Raw genomic sequence first — 23,223 nt, forward strand, 5'->3', positions numbered from 1 at the left:
TTAAAATCCAGTTGTCTCCGCTGTGAGTGGTTCTAATGGCAGGGCTGTTGGCAGCACCAGGCCCAAAATCTGGGAGAGCTTCCCAAGTGTGGGTGGGTCTCTCTGTGCCTGCCCAAGATGCAAAGGTTGCATTCACAAAGGCACTGAGGGTTTGAGTCTCTGGCAGAAAATGAGCACGGATTTTGAGGCCCTGAACTAATTAACTTAGAGATTCAAACAAAAAAACCATGATGCTTTTTCCCTGGGTTTTTTTGCCTTTATGTTTCCTATGCTAAGCTGGTGAAATGCCTCCAATCTGCCATATTTAACTGCCTCTGTGTTAACAAAGGGTTTGGTCCCAGAGCTGAAGATGACTTTGAGGACAGCTTGGGACACTGTTTTCTTGTTTCTCACTCCTTTTTTTGGCCTCCCAAATTTGTCACTTTTCAGCTGTCACTGCCTCAAAAGCAGAACCTGCAGCTACCAGACAAAAGTTCCTTTTTGCTGAGGGAGAGCAGTGACCACGAAAATTGCAGGATCTGTCCACTCCTTCTTCTCAGATGTCTCTTTGTCTATAGCCATAAATTATCAGCCACTGCCATCTTTTAAATAGATAGTTTCCTGTTCTGCCTCTTGTAGGTTAGATATTATCTCCCCCAGTAAATCATGAGTCAGTGATTAATTCAAGAAGGCCGTTCCCAGGAGCAAATTCTTACAATGTTAAAATTAATACGATGCGAAGCCATTATACTGTGATATAGAAAATAATTATGGCCTGCAAACCAGTTTAATCAACTCAGAACATGCTGGGGCAGGTGCTCAGCCAGAGTGAGTCATTGTAAGAAAGTTCACAGTCTCAGTGTAAGGGCTGTGTGAGCAAACAGGATTATCCCCTGTCAGCTGAGCCTGGTACCTGGACGTGTGTTCTTTGCACACCCAAACTGTGAGGTAAGACACCCCTGCTGATGTTTCAGCTGTGTCAAATGACTGTAAAAGCATGAATTGCTTCAAGAGCATGCATGCAGCCAGTTAAGATGTCTCAGCTGATGAGTGGCAGCTTATTAAGCTGATTAAGTTGTGTCTTCACCCTGCCTTAAACAGCTCTGCAGAGTCATCAGATATCAGAGGGTGAACAGGCCCTGCCTCAGCACAGGGATGTGTCTGCACCGAGTTTGGAAGGGGGCAAGTCATTGGGAAGCAGCTGCTGTGCACAAAGGGAGGAAAAACTCCTTCTAAAATAACAAAACAACCCCAAAGCAGTGACAGATCCAGCCAGACACCATGGAAGGGACGGGTAAGTCCACGAGCAGCGTGAGTGTCACTATGAACCATCTAATTAATAACCCTGTGCCTCACTGACAGCTCCTGTGTCTGAGAACACTGAACTGCTGGGGTTAGAGCTGGCAGCACCCCTGTGGAGCCTGGCAGGGGTGGGGAGCAGCAGGCACAGGACAGTTCAGTGCCTTGCACAAGGGTGAGTCAGCAGGACTTGAGGAACTGAACCCCAAGGCAGGTCCTCGCTGACAGGAGCTGGCACAGCTCCACGGGCAGGGCCAGCACGTGGGCACAGAGCTGATCCCCAGCTCTGGGGGTGAACCTCAAAGGCAGGACCGGCTGAAGATGTGACTCTGACCTGCCTTGAGCTCCCCCTCCAACCCACCCAGGCAGGGGGGATGTTGTTAGGGCAGGGGAAAGATCCCACCTGGACCATCAATGGTAATGGGATGGCTCCAGCATATCCCTGCTTTTCATCCTTCACAGGCCAAGACAAACCAATTTTTATAGGAATTACTCTGAGAACAGTAATGCTGGAGCACAACAATGGTCCATCTAGTCCATACATGTCCATATGTATATAAACAATTTTTAAACTTTGCTTATTTTGAGTTCCACAAACAAACTACTATTAATTACTATTTTATTTCTCTACCTGTTGCTCCCAACAGCTTTCATGGCAAATGATCATCCCAGTTTACACATGGAGAATGAACATTGTTTGTGCAATTACTTCCTTCTTTCAAGTTTAAATTTACTGGGGTTTAAGTTTATGCTGGTATCCCTCTGGTTTATATGGTGTGGGAGAAGCTCATTATTTGACTTTTCTCAGTTATCTCACATACACCTTACTTGCCTTCTCTCTAAATTAAATATCTTCAATGTTTTCAGTCTTTACAGGGACTCTAATATCTCTTATCCATAAATTAAGTCTATATGTGCCATTGCCTTTTAGGGTTAGTGTGGCCAGAACTAAACACAACATCCCAGCTGAAGATGTACCAGCACCATCACTGGTGGTATTATTGTATTTCTTCTATTGTTCTCCAAGTCACATGAATTTTAGGTTTTGGTTTTAACTGTGTCTTCATAATTTCAAAATTATAATCCTTTAATGCAAGTCTCCGTGTTGCATGGAAAGTTGGATATTTCTGGGCATGGAGAGGATCAAATTTCTCTCTGTTTACATGGCAGTTTGTACAGACTGGGAGCCAAGGCAGATCTAAAATCTCACTGTGACATCTGAGTTGGGCCTAATTAATTCAGCATGTGGGCAGAAGGCATTATTTGCAGTACCACACCTTTCCTGCCTCTCTTCTCTTCCTGGGCTTTTCGAAAAGAGGACTGGGCAGGATTCTATTTATAGAGCCAAATAAATCCCAACCTGTCTCAGCTTTTCAGACCTGGTCCCATGAAGTGCTGAATGCCCTTGTCTGCCAATCCCAGAAAAAAAAAAAAAGTGGGGCTTGGAAGGTCTGGGATCATGCAAGGTGAAAGCAGCAGCTTTGTGCTAATGTAAATATGAAATTGTTCCAGTGTGGAGGATGGGGAGAACTGGAGTTCCTGATCTTTAAGAGCATCCTGTGGACTTCATTAATTGTCTTGTCTGCCAGTTGCCAAGGGAAAATGTTCTGGAAGGGACTTAGCTCCTGTTCTGAAGGCTTGAGAGTTGGATTCTGGCAGGGATCTGATGCCCCCTCCCCAAAACAGCACGTGTGTGACAGTGAGGGAGGGAGAACAGGATGCCTGGGACTGGAGAACAAGGAAAAGGGCAGTTGAGAGGAGAAAATAAAGTAGTTTAGGCATTACTGCACTCATGGATGAGGGGATTTAACTGTGTGGAAGGTTTTGCAGGATCAACCAGGATGGTGCAGGGTTCAAAGGGGGAAAATGGAAACCTGCATAGGATGAGCAAGGGGTTGATTAAAAACATCATCTAGGCAGGACCTGTGCTGGTATCCACAGCAGCAGCAGCTCTGGAATGACTTGATGCCCCTTAGGAAACAACCAGCAATGGCAGGGAGAGGAATGGAGGCTCCTGCTCTGCTTGGTCTTGCAAAATTGTGAAGGGAAGAGGAGCTGGGGGTGGGCAGGCATTGCTCCTGCTGGAGAAGATGCTGATTTATGGTGACATCACAGGCAAATCACTTCCCAGGCTGTTTTCCTGAGCTGTTCCTGCTGCGTGCATGGACAAGTGTAACAGTGCTAAAAATAATAAACCCCAAATATGTGCCACCTCCATGAAAGCTGGAAGAGCTTTGCAAGGAATCAGATCCCGAGGAACCAGCCTCCAGTTCTCATGTGCATGCACAATTCCTGTGGATTCAGCCCTTCTGGTAAAAATGCCACTCACCAAGCAGGTGGCCACGAATAATCCTTCCCACTTTAATTTTTCTTTGTAGGAAAAATTCTTCAGGACAGACCAAAGTTTGAGGTGTGTGATACAACTGGGAAGTTTCTGCAGGGCTGTGCTTCCCTTTAAGCACATGGGACACTCCCAGGGTGCCAAAATGACAGGGGGAGGTTTCTGGCTGTGGTGTGAGGAGCAGGGATCCTGAGCCAGCTATTCCTTATCAACCCCCAGGAGCAGAACAGCCCCTGCCCCTGGTCGTGGGCTCCCATCCCTGCCACGTGCCTGAGGTTCTCCACCCTGGACAGGAGGCTTGTGCTGAGGGAAGCAAGAGCAGCCCAGTGTGCTGGAACTGGCTATTAAAATTGCAGCAGGTTTCCACAGCAGCTGATAAAAAACTGCATCTGCAAGCTCCGTTCCCTGGTGTTGGCAGGCTTGGCTGCTCCTGCTGACCAGCCTGCTGAGGCTGGGATGCAGCTCCATGCCCAGCCCTGCCCCACAAGGGGAGTTGCTGCTCTGGCAGCACGTTCTTGATTAGCACCTTCCAGGACAGCACGTGTCAGGGAAGCAGCCACAGAGCCCTTCTCCCATCCAGTGCATCCAGCTCTGGGTTTGGCATGTCCATCATCACCTCAGTGCTGCTGGAAGTAATTGGAGATTAGGCATCTACACACCCTTGGAGGTTTTTTTTTTACCTCTTGCTAAAGTGGCTGCACCTCAAAGTGCCCTCAGAAGGCCTGGAACTGTGTTTTGGTAACACAAGGGCCACTGTGCTGAGAGGTAAATCCCCCAGAAACAGCTTCCCCCTGTGTCCCCTGGGTGGGAGAAAACAGGGCTAAACTGGCAGAGCTACAAAAGTGGGTCAACTCACCTGCTGGGTGTTCTAGGTCAGGGAGGGAGAAGCAAATAAGCTCCTTATGTTGCCTAAATTACCAGTGGGTAAACTCCATGTCCTGGCATCTATCCCTGACTAAAGGAATGTGCTCTGGAATGGCTCGTGCTGGAGAGGACACAGCCAAGTGCTTTTGGTGGAGGGAGCTAAGTCAGCAGCCCCCAAAAGGCCTGGTGTTAATGGATCCAACACTTCCCCTCCCCAAGCTGCTGCAGGAACCTTTCTCCAGGGATAAAGCCCACGAAGGAACCAGCCCAGCCCTTGTGTAGCTTGTGGTTTGGCTCCCTGCCCGCTCTGCCCTTCAAGCAGGAAACTCTCAAAGGGAAGGGAGTGCTTTGAGAAGCTGCCTCCAGACTCTGCCTCTTCTCTTTTAGTCACAGCTCAGCAGCAGGTCACCTGGAACTGCTGGAAGCTGACCAGGCAGACTGACGGCGCCTGCAGAAGGGACTGAAGCAGCTTCTCCACCTTGATCATTTTCCCCTCATCTTTTGTCCTTTCCATCCTTGATTGCTGTTGTTCCATCCGGAGATAAAACGCTCCTGATATCACTGAGATGGGAGAGACAAGCAAGGGGGAAGAGATCAAAGGAAGGAGAAGAAAGAGAAGATGCCAAAGGCAGAAGAAGAAAGAGGGAAGATGTCAAGCACACTTCCTTGATTCACCTGCTTTACATAGCCGGTGCAAAGTTTCAGAAATTCTTAATGTACGTGATTTTTGGAGTTCTGGGGTTGCCACGTAGTCACTAGACAGCAGGAGGCCGTGGAAGGGCATCCTCCTTCCACCAGCTGAGGAAGTAGCTTGAAAGGTGGATCCAGAAAGCCCAGGAGGCCCTTGGCACCTGCGAATCTTGGCTGGACTTGAAAAGGAACCCGGGCGAGGGCAGGCTGGGGAATCGCGGGGGTTTGAAAGTGTCTTTCTGCTTCCCTCTGCTGGTCAGACAGAGCTGTGCCCAGGGAATTCCTGGAAATCGGGGATCAGCGGGAAGGAGAGCAAAAGATAGGAGGGGTTACCTTGTGCTGTCAGCGCACAAACATTAACTCCACCGATTTCTTTGAAGTGCTCCTGAAAAAACGCAACGTGTGTGTGATTGGGTGGGTGGGTGGGTGGGTGGGAGACGGGGAGATGGCACAAATGAACAAAAATTATTGAATTACCATTTTTCTCATCCTGTTATCAGCCGTGATTACAAAGTTAACTTAACGACCTTAACCTAGTTGCTGTTCTTGTTACAAACCAGGATCATTATCAGTGGCAAAAAAACCTCCAAACAAAGGCTTAAACTTCAAACACTTTTGTTGCTCACTTGGTTATACTGAAATCTCTTTGACTGAGACTTAAATCCCCTTTTCCCCCCTAGTTTGAGCTCACTTTCCTATGGTGTTTATAAGGACTGGAGGAAATCTTGAAACCCCAAAGGAAGAGCCAATGATGATGAGATTCTGAATATGGAGATACAGAAAAATGCAAATCCAAGCCCAGCTTTCATTTTAAATGGGAGGTGCAAGAGAAAGGCAAATCTAACATTAGCACAGTGTTCCAGCCAGGAAATCAGCAGTCACTTCTGCATTTCATTTCCCTGTTTTATTTAAGAAGCAAATTGAGGGGGAGTGGGAGGATAAAGAGCCCTTGGAAGCTCTGCTGCTGCTGAATGGGCTGTGACTCAGTGCTCTAAATCACTTTTGCAGATTGTCCTCATTTAGTGAGTCAGGGACTTGAACAACCATGGGGATGACCCTCCCCAAACTGGAAAGCTGAGAGGAGATGCTGAACACCCCAGATCCTGCCCAGAGAAGCCGTGGCTGCCCCATTCCTGGAAGTGTCCAAAGGCCAGGTTGGAGCAACCTGGGATAGTGGGAGGTGGATGATCTTTAATGCCCCTTCCAATCCATGGAAATGTAAGTGGGATTGTGCCCAAGGACAGCACAGGCCTTCAGCTGAGCCCTGCAACTGCAGGGCAGAGGTTTGAGTCACTGCTGGGACAGGGGAGGTGGTGGGATGAGGAGCTGGGCAGTGCCACAGGGCACATTTCATGGCATTTCTTAGTCCCTTGTCCTGATTTGACCCCAAGGAGAGAAATTTAGGACCTCAAACAGCTCTAACCTGCTGTGGATATAAATAGTATCAGGTATCATTTCATTTGTTCCATTAATGGACCCTCTGCTGTGCGTTGAGTGAAAAACCCTCACGTGGTTGGGGCTTTTACTCCCCAGCTGTGCTGTAAGTGCTGTTTATTTTGGGGACATGTCACCAAGAGTTGCTTTTGTGCTTCACGTGCCTCGCCCTCCGGGACATCCCTGAGCACCCGTAGGAAGGCAGGAATCCAGTTCAGATCCCATTCCAGTGTCCCTGCTCAGTGTGGCACCGGGATTTTTGGTTCTAAAACCAGTCCCAGGCACGCAGGGGCTGAAGGGCTGGTTTGACAGAGATGGGACAGGGCAGCCTGAGAGCTGCCAGCACTCGGGGCGATGGCTCAGGAGACAGAGAGGTCCGGTGAAGCCTCAGGTGAAGCCTCAGGTGAAGCCTGAGGAGAAGCCCCAAGCGGGACCCCAGGTGGACCCTGAGTGGCGACACCGGAAGTCCGGTGAGGCGCCGCGGTGAATGCCGGGAAGGGCACCGCTGGGAGCGGCAGTACCCGAGCGACTGAGGCAGCGCGGGGAGCACCGCGCACACCCCACTGCCCCGCCCCGGTGAGGTGTAGGGTCGGTACCTCCCGGTACCTGCCGGTGCATCCCCGGCCCATCCCCGGCCCATCCCCGTCCCCCGGCGGGGCCGGCGCGGAGGGAACGCCGACACCCTGTTGCCGTGACAACCTCCGCCCCCGCTCTCCTCCAATCACCGCGCCCCTTACTTTGGAAACGGAAGCAGGCGCCCAATCACAGGCGAGCTCTCAGAGCCGCCGCGGCTGGTTTAAGGTGGCTCGGCAGAGGCGCTTCGCGCTTGCGCCTTAAGGCGGCTGTGGCTGCGCCACCGGACCCACTGCTGTCGCTGTGGCCAAGGCGCGCGGGAGGGACGGGCCTCACCGGGGCAGGGCGGGGGCCCCTGCCTGTCCGTGCGGCCCTGGACCGGGGAGCTCCCCCGGAGCCCCGGGAGGGGCCCGCGGGGCCTCCCCGCCCCAACCGAGCGGCAGAACGCGGCTCCTTCCGCCTGGCCCTCAGAGCTCTGCGCCCATTGGCTGGGCCGGGTCCCGCCCCCGCGCCGCAGCCAATCCTCGCGCACAGCTGGGGCCTGGCCATAGATTGACAGCGCTGGCGGCCAATCGAAGGAGCCGGGCGGGGACCGCCCGCGGCGCTGACCGGGACCTGGAGTTGTGGCCGAGGCCGGGGGCGGCGGGGGAAGGACGGGCCGCACCTGAGGGACAGGTCAGGGACAGGTGAGTGGCGGGGCCGTCCCGTCCCGGAGTGCCCGGGACTCCGCAGGGTTCGGTGGGGAACAACCCGGGGCTGGGCTGGGCAGGGCGGCCCGGCCCGAGGGTGTGTGGGGACACCCCCTGCCCGACCCGGGCTCTGCGCTGGGGGTTCGCTCACGCCGGGAGGGGGATTTGCCCCCCACTTCCCCTCACAGCGGGGGTTTTTGCCGTTTCCTGCCCGGACTGAGGTGCTGCCCCTGTTCCCCCCGCGCTGGAGGCTCGGGGCGGGTTAAAGGCACCAGGGTGGGCTCAGGGGGGTTGCGGTGCCCAGCACGGGGCGGTCCTGCTGCCTCCCTTTCCAGGGTCCCGGGCTGGGATGCTCAGTCTGCACCATTCCCGGGGGTCCGATGGCCTGAGGACGTGTCACGGGTGGGGATCACCCCCTCTCTGTCTGTAAACCTACATCTCCTTCCGTACCGGGCAGGGGTGACGCCGGTGCTCCCCGAGGGAGAAGGAGCCATCACGGTGTGCAGGGAGCTCAGACAGACTCTCTGTGGCGCTTGCCAGACACTTACGATGAGTTTGACTCCGAGGAATTCCGGCTCCGAGGAATTCCGGCTCCCTACTGCTCCCAGGGATTGCACTGGGATGACCTCTGGGAGCAGCTCTGTCATCCCCAGCACGTGGGGATGGGGTGACTCATGTAGTGCTGGTCCTCAACAAACCCCAGGGGTACAGGCAGGAGGAGAATGAAAAGCAGCTCTTGCAGGACTTCAGAGACTTTGTGGTGCTGTTAAATGCCAGCTGAGTGTGTCACCCCTGGGGCCCAGCCAGCTCAGAGCTCTTGTAAAGCCAAGTCTGTAGGAGTTTCTGTCCAGGTTTGTAAGAAGACATTTAAAATCTGCTTTCTCTGCTGAGAGTTTGTTTCCAGGGGTGGTTTTTTTTCTGTGGCCTAACCTTCAGCAGGATTTCACTGATTTAATTTGATCTAATTCCTTTTTTTTATTATTCTTTTTTTCCCTTAGTGTCACCTTGGAGGAATATCACCCTGCTGCCCCACTGACTGGTGGAAATAGTGGCTCATCTGCCCTTCTGTCTGTTCTATCCCAGTGTGGGCTGGTGGGGAAGGAAAGCAGTGAAAGGCTGCAGAGAATTTGTGCTTCACTGAACTAATTGTTGCTTGGCCAAGGAAACAGGATGGATGGGAAGGAGAGGTACCAAAAGCTGGTTCCAGCAAGGTCCACGTCTCGTCTTTAAAGAGAACTTCCAGCATCAGAGAGGCTGAAAAGCAAACACTCCAAAGAACCAAAATGGAAGGAGGCAACAGCCCAAATCTGCAGCTCCAGCAGCTCCCCTTGGCCACAGCAGCAGTTTCTGTGCAGCCACACACAGACTCCTTCTCCTACAAGGTCAGATTCCCACCCCAGTCCATCCCTAGAAGGCCCTGACTGTTGGATTGAGCTGATAATGCTGCTCTGTTTGGGTTATTTTTTGCAGAAAGGGCTCTGTCTTTGTATCCAGCCACTTCTGGGTGTTACATGCTGTGTATAGTGAGAGAAAGAAAGAGAAAGTCTGTGTCTGCAGAGCAGCCAAAGTGAAGGAAGGGCTGGCAGTTGAAAGATGGGGGTGTCTGAAGGTGTTTAAGTGCAGTAAATTCTGCCAGGTTGTTCTGGTTTGCTGTGCATTCAAGGGCTTGAATTTTGGGTGGGTCAGCCCAGAGCCATGCAGAGCCTGCACTTGGGATGGGATGTGTTCTCCAGCTGGGAACAGGGCTGTTCCCAGCTCAGCTTCCTCTGAATCTCTGGTTCTGAAGGTGCTCAGAAAACCTCAGCAAGAAGGGTTGTGGTTTTTTTTGCTGGACAGAGTACTCAGAGCCCACAGTCCTGGGTCCTTTTGACCCAACTGCTGGGCTCTCACAGCCCAGAAAACTCTGATCACACAGTGACATCCTTGTGCCACCTTCACTGTGTGTGGGGGGAGATCTCCCAGGTGGTTTTGGGTGAGTCTGATTTTTGTACACCCCAATGAGGAGATTTTTGTTCCACTTGAGATCTGAGAGTTCTTGTTTTACTGTGTATGAGAAAATCCAGATTCATACATTCACTGTGCAGGGAGGGATGTGAACGTGGGCTGGGCTATCCCAAATCAGTCCAAGGGGGGACAGGACTGTATTTTGGAGACCAGCACTGAATGAACAGTGCTAAAGACATCTGGTGAGATTTAGGCAGTTGTTGGGAGCACACAAATGCTAAAAGGCCTGGCTTAGCCTCAGGCTCCTCACTCCTACTCCACATTTCCTTTGTGACTCAACCTGCTTTACATCCTGTTTTATTTCAAATTCCACCTTTATAGATCGTGGGAATTATTGCTGAGCTGGGAATGCCAGTGCAGAAGGGGCTGGGAGTCTGCTGGGAACTGTTACCAGTGGCTTTTGGAATAACTGGTTCATATAAACAGCATAAAATCTCTGACAATTGAGCTGCCTCATCAGATGGGCTGAATTACTGAGTGAACCAGCAGCTGTTACAAGTGGAGAAGAGCAAAATGGGTTCCTGATCCATACTGTGGAATTCCAGGACAATAAACATCCTCATGAAAGGAGTTTTCTCAAAGGGAATGAGTGACAGGGTGATTGTGTTTAGCTTTATCTTCCTCCCCTGAAGTCTCTTGGAGAAAGTGGCTGTTAGGGGTTTTCACCTGAGTTCACAGCTTTGGGACTCAAGGACTTCTCTGGATTGCCCCAGATCAGCAGAAAGGGAGGAAGATAAACAGATTTTATTGACAGGTGGGTGTTGGACTAGATGACCTTCAGAGCTCCTTCCCAACCCAAACTATGCTGTGATTCAGGAACAGTTTTAAAAGTCTTTCTTCCAGAGTGTGCAAAAAAACCCTCCCAATCCCTTGGCTGAACTGAATGCCTGTGTGTTCCCTTTGTTTTTACAGGAGAACTTGATTGGGGCATTACTGGCTATTTTTGGGCACCTTGTCAGCAGCATTGCACTCAACCTGCAGGTGAGTGTCCTGAAGCAAACATTCATCCTGCACCAGAAACATCCACCACGACCAACCTGCTTGGCTTCTGTTCCCTTCTCTTTTCCAGAAGTACAGCCACATCAGGCTGGCAGGCTCCAAAGACCCCAGGGCCTACTTCAAAACCAAGACCTGGTGGTGTGGGTTCCTCCTGCTGGTGCTGGGAGAACTGGGAGTGTTTTCCTCCTATGCCTTTGCTCCTCTCTCCCTGATTGTGCCACTCAGTGCAGTGTCTGTCATAGGTAAGGAGGAATCTGAGTGTGTTCCACTGGCACATTCCTGGTTGATCCCACAACTCACTGTTTCTCTTTCCTTTTTTTTCTTTTTTTTTTTTTTTTTATAGCTAGTGCAATCATAGGGATTATATTTATTAAAGAAAAATGGAAGCCCAAGGAATTTTTGAGTAAGTTCTACAATTCCTTTTCGGTTTTCCTCTCTGTTTACAAGCCATTCAACACACATAGCATGGCCTCTCAAGAATTATACAGTCATTATTTTATATTATTGGTAGAGGGATGGCAAGGTCTCCATGGTATCTGTTGGAATAAAGGTGTCATCTCATCCACTGTTGGTTAAAGATGGATATTTTTTTCTCAGACTTGTGCCAAATCACCTGAATCTCACAGATCTTAGAAATTCAAGGAATTGCAGGATTTGAGGACCCTGGCTCTCCAGGATGAAGCTGCAGCCCTAAATCTGAGGCCCAGGGAAATCAGTGTTTGCAGAACTGGGGCATTCATCCCTGCATTTCCCAGGAAAAGGGCCGTGCAGGGCAGGAGAAGCCCCTCATACAGATCTGTAGCTCTGCTTGTTCAGCAGATCCTCTCTGGGATCAGCTGTTTGTCCCAGCTCCCACACACCCACTGCCCAGGGCTTGATGGCTCTGATCTTTTGGAAGTGGGGCACTGAGTCACCCCCAGGGATGTTCAGGATGGTCAGGTGTGGTGGTAATTCCACACACCCCCACCCAACTCCTTAACTCTGCCCTCTCTCTCCTGTCCTGGCTGCAAGGACGTTACGTCCTGTCCTTCGTAGGCTGTGGGCTGGCAGTTGTGGGGACTTACCTGCTGGTGACATTTGGACCCAACAGCCACGAGAGGATGACAGCAGAAAACATCACCAGGCACTTAGTGAGCTGGCCATTCCTGCTCTACATGGTAAGGTGGCCCAGGAAATGGGGGATGGTTTTTTCAACATGCCTGCTTTGGGAGTTTCCTTTCAAGCATTATTTTTCCTTATGGTTGCTGCCAATGTTCCTTGTACTCACTGATGAACCTCTGGCATCTTTTCCAGGTGTCAGGCACAAGCACAGCTTAGAACTCTCCTGTTCCTTCTCTGAATTATTCTGTTAGGACTTAAAAGATATTTAATTTGGAAGTTACTGTGCTTGCAGCTGGGCTTTTTCCACACTGACTTTCTCACTGGAGCCATTATTTTCTCACTGAAAATCTTATGAAATCTGTCATTTTATATTTAAGAGGAGCTTGGCCATTAACTGAGACTTGTGCTTCAGGGATCACAGAAAGCAGGCTGAGATCCCTGATGGGAATATTCAGTCAGGATTATTTGATCTGCTGCTTTACCATAAATATAATGTCTAAAGTGTCCCATGTTTCCTGTTCTGCAAGAAGCTACTGAATAACTCATTTAACTGATTCTAAAATCATGCTAAATTTAATCTATAATTGTGGGGGATCCCCATTTTCCTTTGATTTGCCCTATTGTGTAATTCCAATTTTGTCTGGCCCAGAATCCCATTTACTGGCAACCCCATCTAATCTGCATTTTTAATATTCTCATTTCTGTCTTTTGTAGCTTGTGGAGATCATTGTTTTCTGCCTGCTGCTGTATTTTTACAAGGAGAAAAATGCAAACTACATTGTAGTTATTCTTCTGCTGGTGGCTTTGCTGGGTAAGTTGATGTGGGGTTGTAAGATCTTTAAACAGTAAACTACAGTAAATTGAGGCATCTCTGGCATTTAGGAGATTATATTGACCTAATTAATGCCATAAAATGCACCAATCTGCTCCAGAACTGTTACTACAAATGCTGGACATCTTTGCAAATGACCTTTGAACAGTTAAGGGTTATTTCCCATAAGGAGGAATAATCTGCCAAGCACAGAAAGTGCAAGTTATTTATTTAATTTTAATTTTAATCTGTGCACACAAAGCACGGTATTCAGTGAATAAATGGGGCTGGTCCAGTGGAGGAAAGAGAGGATTTGACCTACAAGAGTCTTCTTGGCTCTGGGAAGATTTGCTGTGAGGGTAAGGAAATGAGAAATACTTTGCCCTGCCAATGTGTCCCTGTTGAAACTGGGAGAGTCTCTGGGCCTGGAGTCAAATATATCCCTAAAGTGTACACTGGGATCCTGCAGTGACTTTGGAAAGGGCAGCATTTCACTGCTACCTTTCTCCACATTAATCTGGGTTTGTTTTTAAAGAAACTCTACTCAGTTAAACTTTAAAAAGGGTGAATAAAGCAAGGCAGTGACTCAGTCTGACACACTTAAATCTGTGTCTCAGTCCTCAACATTTGCTATTTATGCAGTTTCAGTCACTGCAGTGTCTTTTACTCTTTTTTCTTTGTTTTTTGTTGGTTTTTTTGAACTGTTTGGGGCTGGATTTCAGTCACTGATACCTCAAAGGCTCTGTGAATTACAGACAAAGCAACTACACTAATTCTGAATGGCTTTTAAAAGAGGGAGAAGAAGGTTCTTTCTGATTCTTGCTTTGAAAACTTCCTTGGCTTTTATTAACCAAGCCAGATGAAGATTTGTATCCTTCCATCATGTGACAGCCCTTGGAGAAGAAACAGTAAATGCTCTGTAGACATGGGGATTGTGATCCAGGAAGGTTCAGGGACTTGTTGAAGCTGTTGGGAATAAAACTGGCAGGGCTGGTGCTAAAAGGGGCAGTTTGCACCCCTCGTTTGGCCTGGAAAAGGGGGGGTCAGGTTTCTGTGGGTTGTTTGGTGCTCCAGCTGAGTGGGGTGAACTTCCATGACCCTCCCCAGGTTCCATGACTGTGGTGACTGTGAAGGCTGTGGCAGGGATGATTGTTGTCTCCATCCAAGGCACCCTGCAGCTGGACTCCCCCATATTCTACATCATGTTGGTGTGTATGATTGCCACAGCCATCTACCAGGCCACGTAAGCCCTTCACTCTTTGTGTGTCTGTCATTGGTCTGCTGGTTTGGGCTGCTTGTTACCCTTCCAGAAAGCTCTGATTAAAAGTGTCCATTCTTCTCTTCTGTGACCTGTCCTCAAATCCACCTCACAGGAGCCTGGGACAATGGTGGGCTTTGTTTTTTCCATGCAGTGACACTGCCAAGTAGTTGTAATCCCAAATGTGGATATACATCATCCAAGCATTTGCAACACAATTTTAGGAATGAAATGGTGGTAAATCAGATCCAGTTATCTGTGCACTGGCTAAAATCAAACTGTAGAATCAGTGTTGTTGAAAATGTGTCTGTTTTTAGCTTTTTTTTCCCTTCCTCTTTGCACTTGCAATAATATGAAAACCCAGTGGCAGCAGGGATAAAAAGCTTCTCAAAATGTGAGTGGCCCTGAGGTCACTCATTCCAAGGGATGCTGCTGCTGCTGCTTTAGTGAGAAAAATGATTAATTTTCTAAATCTATGCATCACTTCTGCAAGGTGTTTCCAAAAAGAGTATCCCTGCAAATGAAGCTGTGCTGTCTGTGACTCTGTTGCAGGTTTTTAGCTCAAGCCTCACAGCTCTATGACTCAGCTCAGATTGCCAGTGTTGGCTACATCCTGTCCACAGCAGCAGCAATCTCAGCAGGTAAGGGCACAAACCTTCCCAAAAGAAGGGCCAAAAATTTTGGAAAATAATCCTCACTCCCAGCTGAGGAAGGTGAACACTCAGCAAGATGATGACTTGTATTTTCTTGTCATCTTCGTTTGGTTTTTCCTTCAAAAAACATGAATTATCCCATTAGACTGTGTTAAAATTTTCTGTTAAGTGCTGTCACTTTATTAAAAATGCAGGGGATCTTTAGATTTGAGACTGTTACTACTCATTCCATGCAGGGTGATGTGTGATCTTGGATGTGCAGTTCAGTACACAGCTCAGTTTTCTCCTGGTTGAATTTTATCTAGATTTTGTTCAAATGTGCCACACAGTGTACAAACCTGTTTGCTTCCTCTGCTCAAAGGTGTTGGGATCTCTCCCCAACAGTCTTGTTGTTGTATCCAGAGTGCAGCTGCTCAAAAGAGGCTTTTTTTTCTTTCTGCATTTCTCCAGTTTCAGCCCTTGCCCACGGTAGCAAAGCTTTGTCTGCAGGAACAAAGATGAGCATTTCCAACCCCTGGGGCTCAGACCTGAGGAACAGCCTTTGCAAGGTTTTGTTCTCCTCACTTAAACACATGAGCAAAGCTGGGGGAAACAAACACACAAAAAACCAAACCCCAGCACTCAAGAGAGTGCATTTGTCTGGCAGTGCTGGATACTCTGGGTACAGAGTAATTTATTCCTCTGCTTGGAATAGAGGGTAATAACTTCCCCCAAAATTGCACAGGGCTTTTTAATGCTCCTCTTCAGTGTCATGAGAGACTCTGTCCTTGCATTTATTTCCTGTGATGTCCCAGGTTCTCAGATCCATCAGCTTATTTACTTCAGTTAAAAATGCAAAGAGTAGGACCCAGAACATGTGTCCTGCTGACACCCAGGACACCAAGGATGTTTATCTTGAGAGGTTTGAGCTGGATCTTATTGTTTGGGGTCGAGAGTTTGTATCCTGTTGCAGTTAGATCCAGTTACAGCAGTAGAGCTGTTTTGGGAGCGAAACTCTTTAAAAAGATTTGTCAATAATTTTGTGTTAAAACAGAAATCAGGCCACCTTTTTCTATTTCGAGATCATTAACAAAACAAAGGGGCTGACTATAAAAACAGGGAGCTTGCCTGATGTGGTTTCTGGAGGGATTGGTGCTGGAGGTGTAACTGGAGGGGGACAGATGTAATGACTTATTTCCTTTTGAAGGGGCGACTTTTTACTTGGACTTCACGGGTGAAGATGTTCTCCACATATGTATGTTTGCACTGGGGTAAGTGCTTCAAGTTTCCTCGAGAGAAAACTGGACAGTATTGCTTCATGTGACTCAAACTTTAAAAATACATCTCTACTTTAAAAATATGTCTCTGCTGGGGGTACAAACTGTCTTGGAGGAGGACAGGCTGCAAACACTTTCTCTGGCAGAGCTCAGTGTCGTGCCTGGGTGATGCTGGAAGCTCTGGAAAGGTTGTGTAACCCTCAGTAATGCACAATTACAGCATTAATCACTAAATCTTTTACTGGCTGTCCTGGAGATCAGCTCAGATGTTGGGTCATAGGAGCTGCTTTTCGAGCTACCTGCTCATGAATCTGGAAGAACTGTAGAATAACTAAAAGAAACCATTTCTGGGGAATCTGTTTGAGGTTTTGCAGCTTCACTGAACTGTGACTGACTTCTGGAGTCTGGTTCTTGGGGCACGTAGATCAGTAGAACATTTCCTGTGTCTTGATGTAATTAGCTCTCCATAATCAGGGGACATTCTGAAATGGCTTTTAGATAAGGAAAGAAAAAAAAACCCAAAACACAATTGGGAGATTATTGTTTTGAACTGCACCTTCCTCTGTGGACCCACTGGAAAAATCCAGATCAGTGGTTGTTACTGTGTTTACCTACGGGAAACCTTTCAAAGGTCAGGCTGCTAAATCCTGGAATTTCATCAGAGGAAACCAAATGTTGATATGCTGCCCTTCCCCTTCAGTTAGTCAAGGTTAATTCATTAATTAACATGAAAAATTTCCCTGTGTTTTGATAAGGAAAAGGGGACATTGTGCTGAGTGCTGGGTGGGTTTCAGTGCTGGTGAAGGGGGCTCAGCTGGGACAGTGCTCTGGAATTCTGACTTTGCAGTTCTTGAACTTCATAGCTCTGAATCCTCTCTGGAGCTACAGAGTAGGCACCCTGGAAAAGCAACTTGCAATATTGTGTGCCCTCCCTTTTCAGTCATCTCAGTAATGTTGTTCTTCTCCCTCAGGTGCCTCATAGCATTCTTGGGTGTTTTCCTGATCACAAGAAACAGGAAGAAGCCTGTGCCCTTTGAACCATACATATCCATGGATGCCATGCCAGGTAACAGGAAAAATCCAGGGGTTCCTCACTCCTTGGGAGTGTTGGGTTCCCAGTGAGAGCTCAGGCTCTGGGCTCTGCTCAGTGTCAGAGGGATCAGAGAGTTGTGGTGTTTCCTGTGGTTTTCCTTCTGGGTTTTTTGTGCCTCATGAAGGGTTTGTGCATGTTTTGCACAGAGCAGACAGGGGATGATGATGTGCCACTGGGATGCCACTGGGTCCCTGTCCTGTCAGAACAGCCTTGTCCAGTTGGCTGCTCTCCAGGGAGATTTAACTATTTTTGAGCATATGCTTGAGATTGGGATTGGTCCAGCAAGAAGAGCTGATTATTGGGGAAGGCTGAGATAGTGCAAGAGGCAGAGGCCAGGGGGAGCAGGAATTTCCTTTGGGAAGCACAGCTAAACTCTCTGGTGAGCCCTGTGAGAGTTATGCAGCACTTGATGGATAACTGACTGCCATCCCTCATTCCCTTGGAGCTCATTTCCCCATTAGCTGCTCCAGTGCTGAGCACAAAACCATCCTGTCTTTCATTTAACACTCGAGGAACTGATGAGCTGGAAAACAGGGAGACCTGATAATTCACTGATTGAACAGAGCACGGGAAAGATGCATTTTTGTCCCTAAGCATTGAATCTCTGCTCTCCCCAGGCATGCAGAACATGCATGACAAAGGGATTGCAGTCCAGCCTGACCTCAAAGCTTCCTTCTCCTACGGAGCCCTGGAGAACAACGACACCATGCCTGAGATTTACACTCCAGCCACGCTGCCCATCGTGCAGGAGCAACACGGTTCCAAAGGAGTCTCTGCCCCACCCTACCGGGTGCTGGAGCACAGCAAAAAGGAGTGAGTGACCTTTAAAGGACTGATTTGAATCCTCAGAAGTCTGACCTTTTATTTATTTACCCATTAAAATACAAGCAAGTGTAAAGCCAACCCTGAACAGAGCTGAAAGCTCGTCTCCAGCTGAACTTTCCAGGCTGATTATTAAAATAAGCAACTCTTTATAGCTGTGAAGTTGAAAAGGAGTAAATCCCAGTTCTGCATGGAATTGTGCTGGCTGGAAGTGTGAAATGGGGAGTGCAGCACCATGGAACTGATGAATGAGAGAGCAGATGCTGTGGGAAGAGAAGTGACTGTGCAATTTTTAGTCCTGCTGGGAGTGGGTTTATCTCCAGCCAGAAGTTTTCAGGAGTGGCTCACAGAGAGAGAGAGAGAAGAGCAGGATTTAATCTTTCATTTGTAGAGACTGTGATGGATTTGCAGGAAGGCTGTAAATCCTCTGGTGTCTGGTGTGAGCACTGACTTACTTAACACGGCAATAAATGGAATTGTTTTCGAGCACCAACACTGGAACTTACTGTGGTTTTAGAGCAGCAGAACTGCTCAGAGTGAACAAGCTGCTTGATTCCTTCAGACCACGAATTTTTGGGCACTTCCTGTACAACTGTTCTCTGGCTGGGGTTGAACACAAGCACTGAGGATTGTTTTTAGAGCACCACTGGATTATATGTCGGCTTAGAACAAAGATTATTTGCCAGTTTTCTGTTCCACGGCAGGAGCTTCAAGTTGGATTAACTGGTGCAGAGGGAACACTGTGAGGTACAGGGGCAAGGAGAAATGAGGATAATGTGACTGGATCTGGTGGGGAATTTTATATAATTTTTCCTGATGTCTTAATTATTTATCACGTTTATTTTTGTTCTGCTTGAGGCAGCATGTCCAACTCCAGTGGTCCCAAACACTTACAGGTGGTGACATTCCTTAGTTCAAAAGCTCAGTCTGGGTCTTATAAACTGGGATCCTCCCCCCCTTTTTTTTTTTTTTTCTTTTAAAAAAAGGAAGAAAATACTTGTCTACTCTTATGGATGACCTAAGGAGAAAAGAGAGGTGTGCACAGGACTGTAACAATAACTGAGCTTTGTGTACTTGTGATATTTATCTTTCCAGCTTCCAACAGATGGCCAGGAGCTGATATGGAGGGAGAATAGACAGGAGGGGGGGAGAAGGGGGACTTGTCAAGTGAAAAAGGACAAAGTACAGCGTTTACTGGTATAGGCAAGTTATCCTGGCACTTTGGTATCCTTGTCCTCTCTAAAAGTTGGGGGTTTTTTTTCTGTGAAACTCAATTTTAGGTCTATTTGGTGTGTCTTGGGCTGTAAGCACAGTGAGGTGTCTCCAGGACCTTGGAAGATTGTATTTGAAAGGAATTGTGCATTTTTAAGTGGTTACTCTAATACCAAAGTGTTTGGGAGGATCCCGGACTTGGGACAGTTTCTTTCTGCCTTTATTTATTTTTATGTCTTAACTTGACTCGTGGCCAGTTTCTGTTCCCACTGCCAAAAATCCCCTGCAACTCCACTGACTGTACAGAGTTTTTCCAGGTTCCTGCTGTTGTGTGTGACAACAGAACCCTTCTTTTGCAGAGATTTGCCTTGTCAGCTCTGAAGACTAAATTAACCTGGACATACTTTTTGCTCTGGCATTTTTGTGCAGCTTAGAAGAATTAAAACCTTCCCCCCTGCACAGAGGAGGTGCCCAGGGGCCCTACCTGGGTGAAGTTTCTTCCCCAGTCTGACAATTCAGATCTTATCAGTGGCATCCCCTACACTGCAGCTTTATGAAACCTCAAGAAATAACAGCTTTTCTTTTCCCCTCAATCCTTTTCTGTGTTTAAGCAAGATCAGGATGCTGATGGGCTGATGCTGCCAGAGCATTCATTCATCTGCTGGAGCTGCAGTGACACTGATTTACTGCCTTTGGATCCTGGTAATCAATGGTGAATTTATGGGCAGCTTTTGTTCATTAACAATGCCAGATGAAGTCATGCAGGGAGGCTGAATGGGAAGGGCACAGGAGTGCTGCCTTTCCTTATCTCTTCCCTTTTAATCAACCAGGCAGTGGCTGTTTTGACCTATTAGTTCTGCCACCACAGAACACAGCTTGAAAACAGGCTGTGCTAAACCACTGACAGCTACAGACACCCTTAACGTGGCAATATTCCCTGTGTTTAATTATTACAGATGCTGCTGTGGTATAAAATAATTCATCAGAAGGGCCTAAATGTTCTGCTGTTGACACCTGTCTCAGGATGGTCCTGTGTGTAACAGGACGTGGTTTCTCAGTATTTAAAAAGGGCAGGTGACCAAGCACAGACTTTGCAGCAATAAATGATTGCTTTGGGGTTTTTTTTCTCCTCCTCACAGGCCCTGACATCCTGAGGGGTGGGCACAGAGGGCTCTGCCAGGGGACACAGCTGCTCTGCCTGGCTTGTGCTTCTCCTGAAAGCTGCTCTCTGGCCTGAATCAGGGATTTCTTTTTCTGTAAACTGCCCAATTTCCCCAGCCCTGACTGACTCCTGACCTTCCTCTCTGCACAGAGCCCTCAGGTGTGTCAGCACTTCTGCTCTGAGTGAAGTTTCCTCCAGCCATAACTTGAGCTTTTGTGTCATTGTGTGGTTTTGGCTCTTTTGCCTTTAGAATCTTTGAAAGAAGAGTCTTGCTCCAAAGCTTTACATAACCATGTTTTATTTACACAGTCTCTGTGTGTTCAAATAATTCTGCTTAATAATGACAGTTCCATTTACCTGCAGCCACAGGGAAAAACTCCCTTTATCAGCCTTTGGAAACTTCCTGACAAAGGACTGCAGGGGAGGTGGTGTCTTGTTTCTACAGCACATAAATCACAATATTTTTGATTCTCCTGCCACATCAGTAGAGCCTGAAGTGTTTCTTGGTCTTCAGCTCCAGGCACTGAGGGAGGGGTTGCATTGTGGGACTGATGGATTGCACCTCACTCCTGTTTGCTGCTGGTGTTCAACACTTGAATTTTAAAATGTGGGGGGGTTGGGGTTTTTTTTTTGTATTATGTACTTCTGCCTTTCTTGCTTTTTCTCCCAGGCTTCCAAAAAAATCTTATTTTCTGCTCTCTAGCCCAGCCTTACAGCTGAGAAGGCACAAGCAGGGCCCTGAGAGGCCAAGGATCTTATTTAAACCTGACTTGTAGGACTCCTGTGCTCTTTCTGACAGTGGCAGGGTAGAGCTCAGGATTGAATTAAACTCCTCACCTCCCTTCTGGTTCAGAGAAGCTGAAACAGGGAAGGCATTTGTACCTTCAGGTCTGAACTTTTCACAGAGTATTGGTTGGTCTGAGGTGACAATGGCCATGCCCAGGAATGCAGCAAATATTTACAGCTGAGCAGCACAGGGAGGTTTAAAGGAGAGTGAAAAAGAATAAAACTGAGGCACAGCACATTTTTAACATGTGAATGTCAGCCCTGCAGTGTGACCCCAGGGAGGCAGGGCCCTGCTCACAGCACAGCACCCACAGACTCCCAAAGGGGAAGGATTTTTCAGCACCAGGAGCTGTTTCCTTCACTACACTGTGGAACAGCTCCTTGGCTCTGTCTCTGGCTTCTTCATCCAATGTGAACTGACATCTCTTTGCCTCCACACTGTGTGGCTTCTCAATGCACCAGAGCACTTAATACACTCTCAGTGTGTATTTTATGTGTAATTTAATGCTGTGCAGCACAGCTCCTGTGCTGGCTGAATGTATAAAATGACCTGCCTTCAGTGTTGTCTCATTCACATAAAAATGTGTAAATAAATCAAGCTTTACAGTATTGCACTATCAGGATAACTGCTTCATTTTTCACAAGCAATGTTGCATGTCTGTTTAATTCTGTTTGTCTTTTAGGTGAGGCCTTTGGAAATGAAACTTTAAATAAAAAGATTGTGGTAAAATGAAACTTTGAATAAAAGGTTGTTGTAAAACTGATAGAATTCTGGCTTGCTCCATGCTCTGGGAATAGCTTTAATTGGCCCTAAATGTCTTGAGAGAAGTTAAGGCAGAATTTATTTTACTGAAATGTGTATTGAAAGGCCTGTCTGTCTGTTTTTTAACAGGACACTCGTAAATGAAATGCAGATTGATGTGTTTTGGGGCTGCAGCTTCACATGACTGTCCAAGTATTTGGTGTCAGCTGTAGGAATTGGGCAATTTACTTAAAAAACTTTGTTTTACAGGGCTTAAAAAAAAATAAACTAGCATTTATTATTTTGGAGAAGAGCTTGAAAATGTGATCCAAGGATAATCTAAAGGAGTTGGGGAGACACAACCCCAAAATCACTGGTGGCTTGACTGATGAGTTTTTTACTGAAATTGTTCTCTGAGACAGCCAAGCCCTCTGATACAAGCTGGGAATGCTCTGCTGGAGGAGTTGTCATCCTTCAGCTCCAGGGCACAATGTCTTTGATGCAGGAGCAGCTTCACTGCCATTTAGAGATCTAGAGACAGTCGTAAATAAATTTAGAATAGTGGGGACGCAGCTTAATCGACTGCTTGCCAACTTAATTAACACTTAACAGATGGGTTTTAGTCCAGGGGGATAAGAGGGATAACCCTCAGGATACTCTTAATTAAATGTATCTCTTGGGGTCCCAAACCACAAAAGGAAAAAAAACCCCAAAACAATCCAAGAGCAGCCTCAGCTGCTTTGGTGTTAAAGAGCTGCACTTGATTGAATCCCTGGACAACGCTGGCAGAAGCAGCTTCCCCAAGCCCCAGAATTTCTGATAAATGTGGTAATAATTTGTTGACATCAATCATTTAAGGGTTAGTGTCTTGTATAACAGACAAGTGCTAATATCAAGTGATGGCAATTGAGCCAGATGTCAGGAGCATTACAGAAACACGTGCTACTAAGGAGGTGTCATTTCAAATGAGACAGAAGTATTTAAAATGCCTCTGAAGTGGCCATAAACGTTGGGAGTTTGTGGTATTAAAGCAGAATATATTGCTGGCCAGGGAGGAAGAATGTGGTATTGGAACAATGAAGTATGTGATTGCAGCAAGGGAAGGCTGAGGTAACTGAGAGTAACCAACCACCACCTAAATTTGCAGGGCATCCAAATTGCAGAATCCCTTTAGCTGGGCAGGTGAGACTGATCTTACCTTTCTAAAGTGAGTTCTGCTCTGCTGTTTTCTTATGAGGGAAAGGCCTGCCCTGTGCACAAATAAATCCCCAGCCTGGTGGAGAAGACCAGCTGAGAGCTGCTTTCTCCCCTTTTTTTACCGCGCCTGAAATTTAGAATAAAAAAGCATTTCAACCCCAGAGATTTATAGTGTTCATGTCAAAAGCCCACACTGTCTTCTGGCTTTCCAAGCGAGGACAAAGCCGCTGAACTAAATGTTTGCATCGCCGAAATCCG

At 47.6% G+C, this 23,223-nt stretch overlaps 1 protein-coding gene across 1 annotated transcript; it reads left to right on the plus strand.

Annotated features, from left to right (window-relative positions):
• The first annotated feature begins 7,390 nt into the window (after window positions 1-7,390).
• On the plus strand, window positions 7,391-21,795 carry NIPAL3 (NIPA like domain containing 3). Its single transcript, XM_051807296.1, has 12 exons — window positions 7,391-7,866; window positions 8,868-9,251; window positions 10,786-10,854; window positions 10,943-11,114; window positions 11,216-11,275; window positions 11,884-12,029; window positions 12,688-12,784; window positions 13,892-14,027; window positions 14,595-14,683; window positions 15,882-15,945; window positions 16,923-17,017; window positions 17,662-21,795. The coding sequence occupies exons 2-12, from the start codon at window positions 9,153-9,155 to the stop codon at window positions 17,859-17,861; spliced, it is 1,227 nt and encodes a 408-aa protein (XP_051663256.1). The 5' UTR covers window positions 7,391-7,866; window positions 8,868-9,152; the 3' UTR covers window positions 17,862-21,795.
• The last annotated feature ends 1,428 nt before the right edge of the window (window positions 21,796-23,223 follow it).

The sequence above is a fragment of the Manacus candei genome, unplaced genomic scaffold (genome assembly GCF_025592945.1).
Source record: "Manacus candei isolate 608988 ecotype Guabito, Panama unplaced genomic scaffold, ASM2559294v1 h1tg000070l, whole genome shotgun sequence".
Taxonomy (NCBI): domain Eukaryota; kingdom Metazoa; phylum Chordata; class Aves; order Passeriformes; family Pipridae; genus Manacus; species Manacus candei.

Bases quoted from the DNA above. Each gene is read 5' to 3' on its own strand.
- NIPAL3 (XM_051807296.1), top strand. From the start codon at position 9,153: ATGGAAGGAGGCAACAGCCCAAATCTGCAGCTCCAGCAGCTCCCCTTG. The intron at 11,115-11,215 runs GTAAGGAGGAAT...TTTTTTTTATAG, and splicing joins CAGTGCAGTGTCTGTCATAG to CTAGTGCAATCATAGGGATT. The intron at 12,785-13,891 runs GTAAGTTGATGT...GACCCTCCCCAG, and splicing joins TCTGCTGGTGGCTTTGCTGG to GTTCCATGACTGTGGTGACT.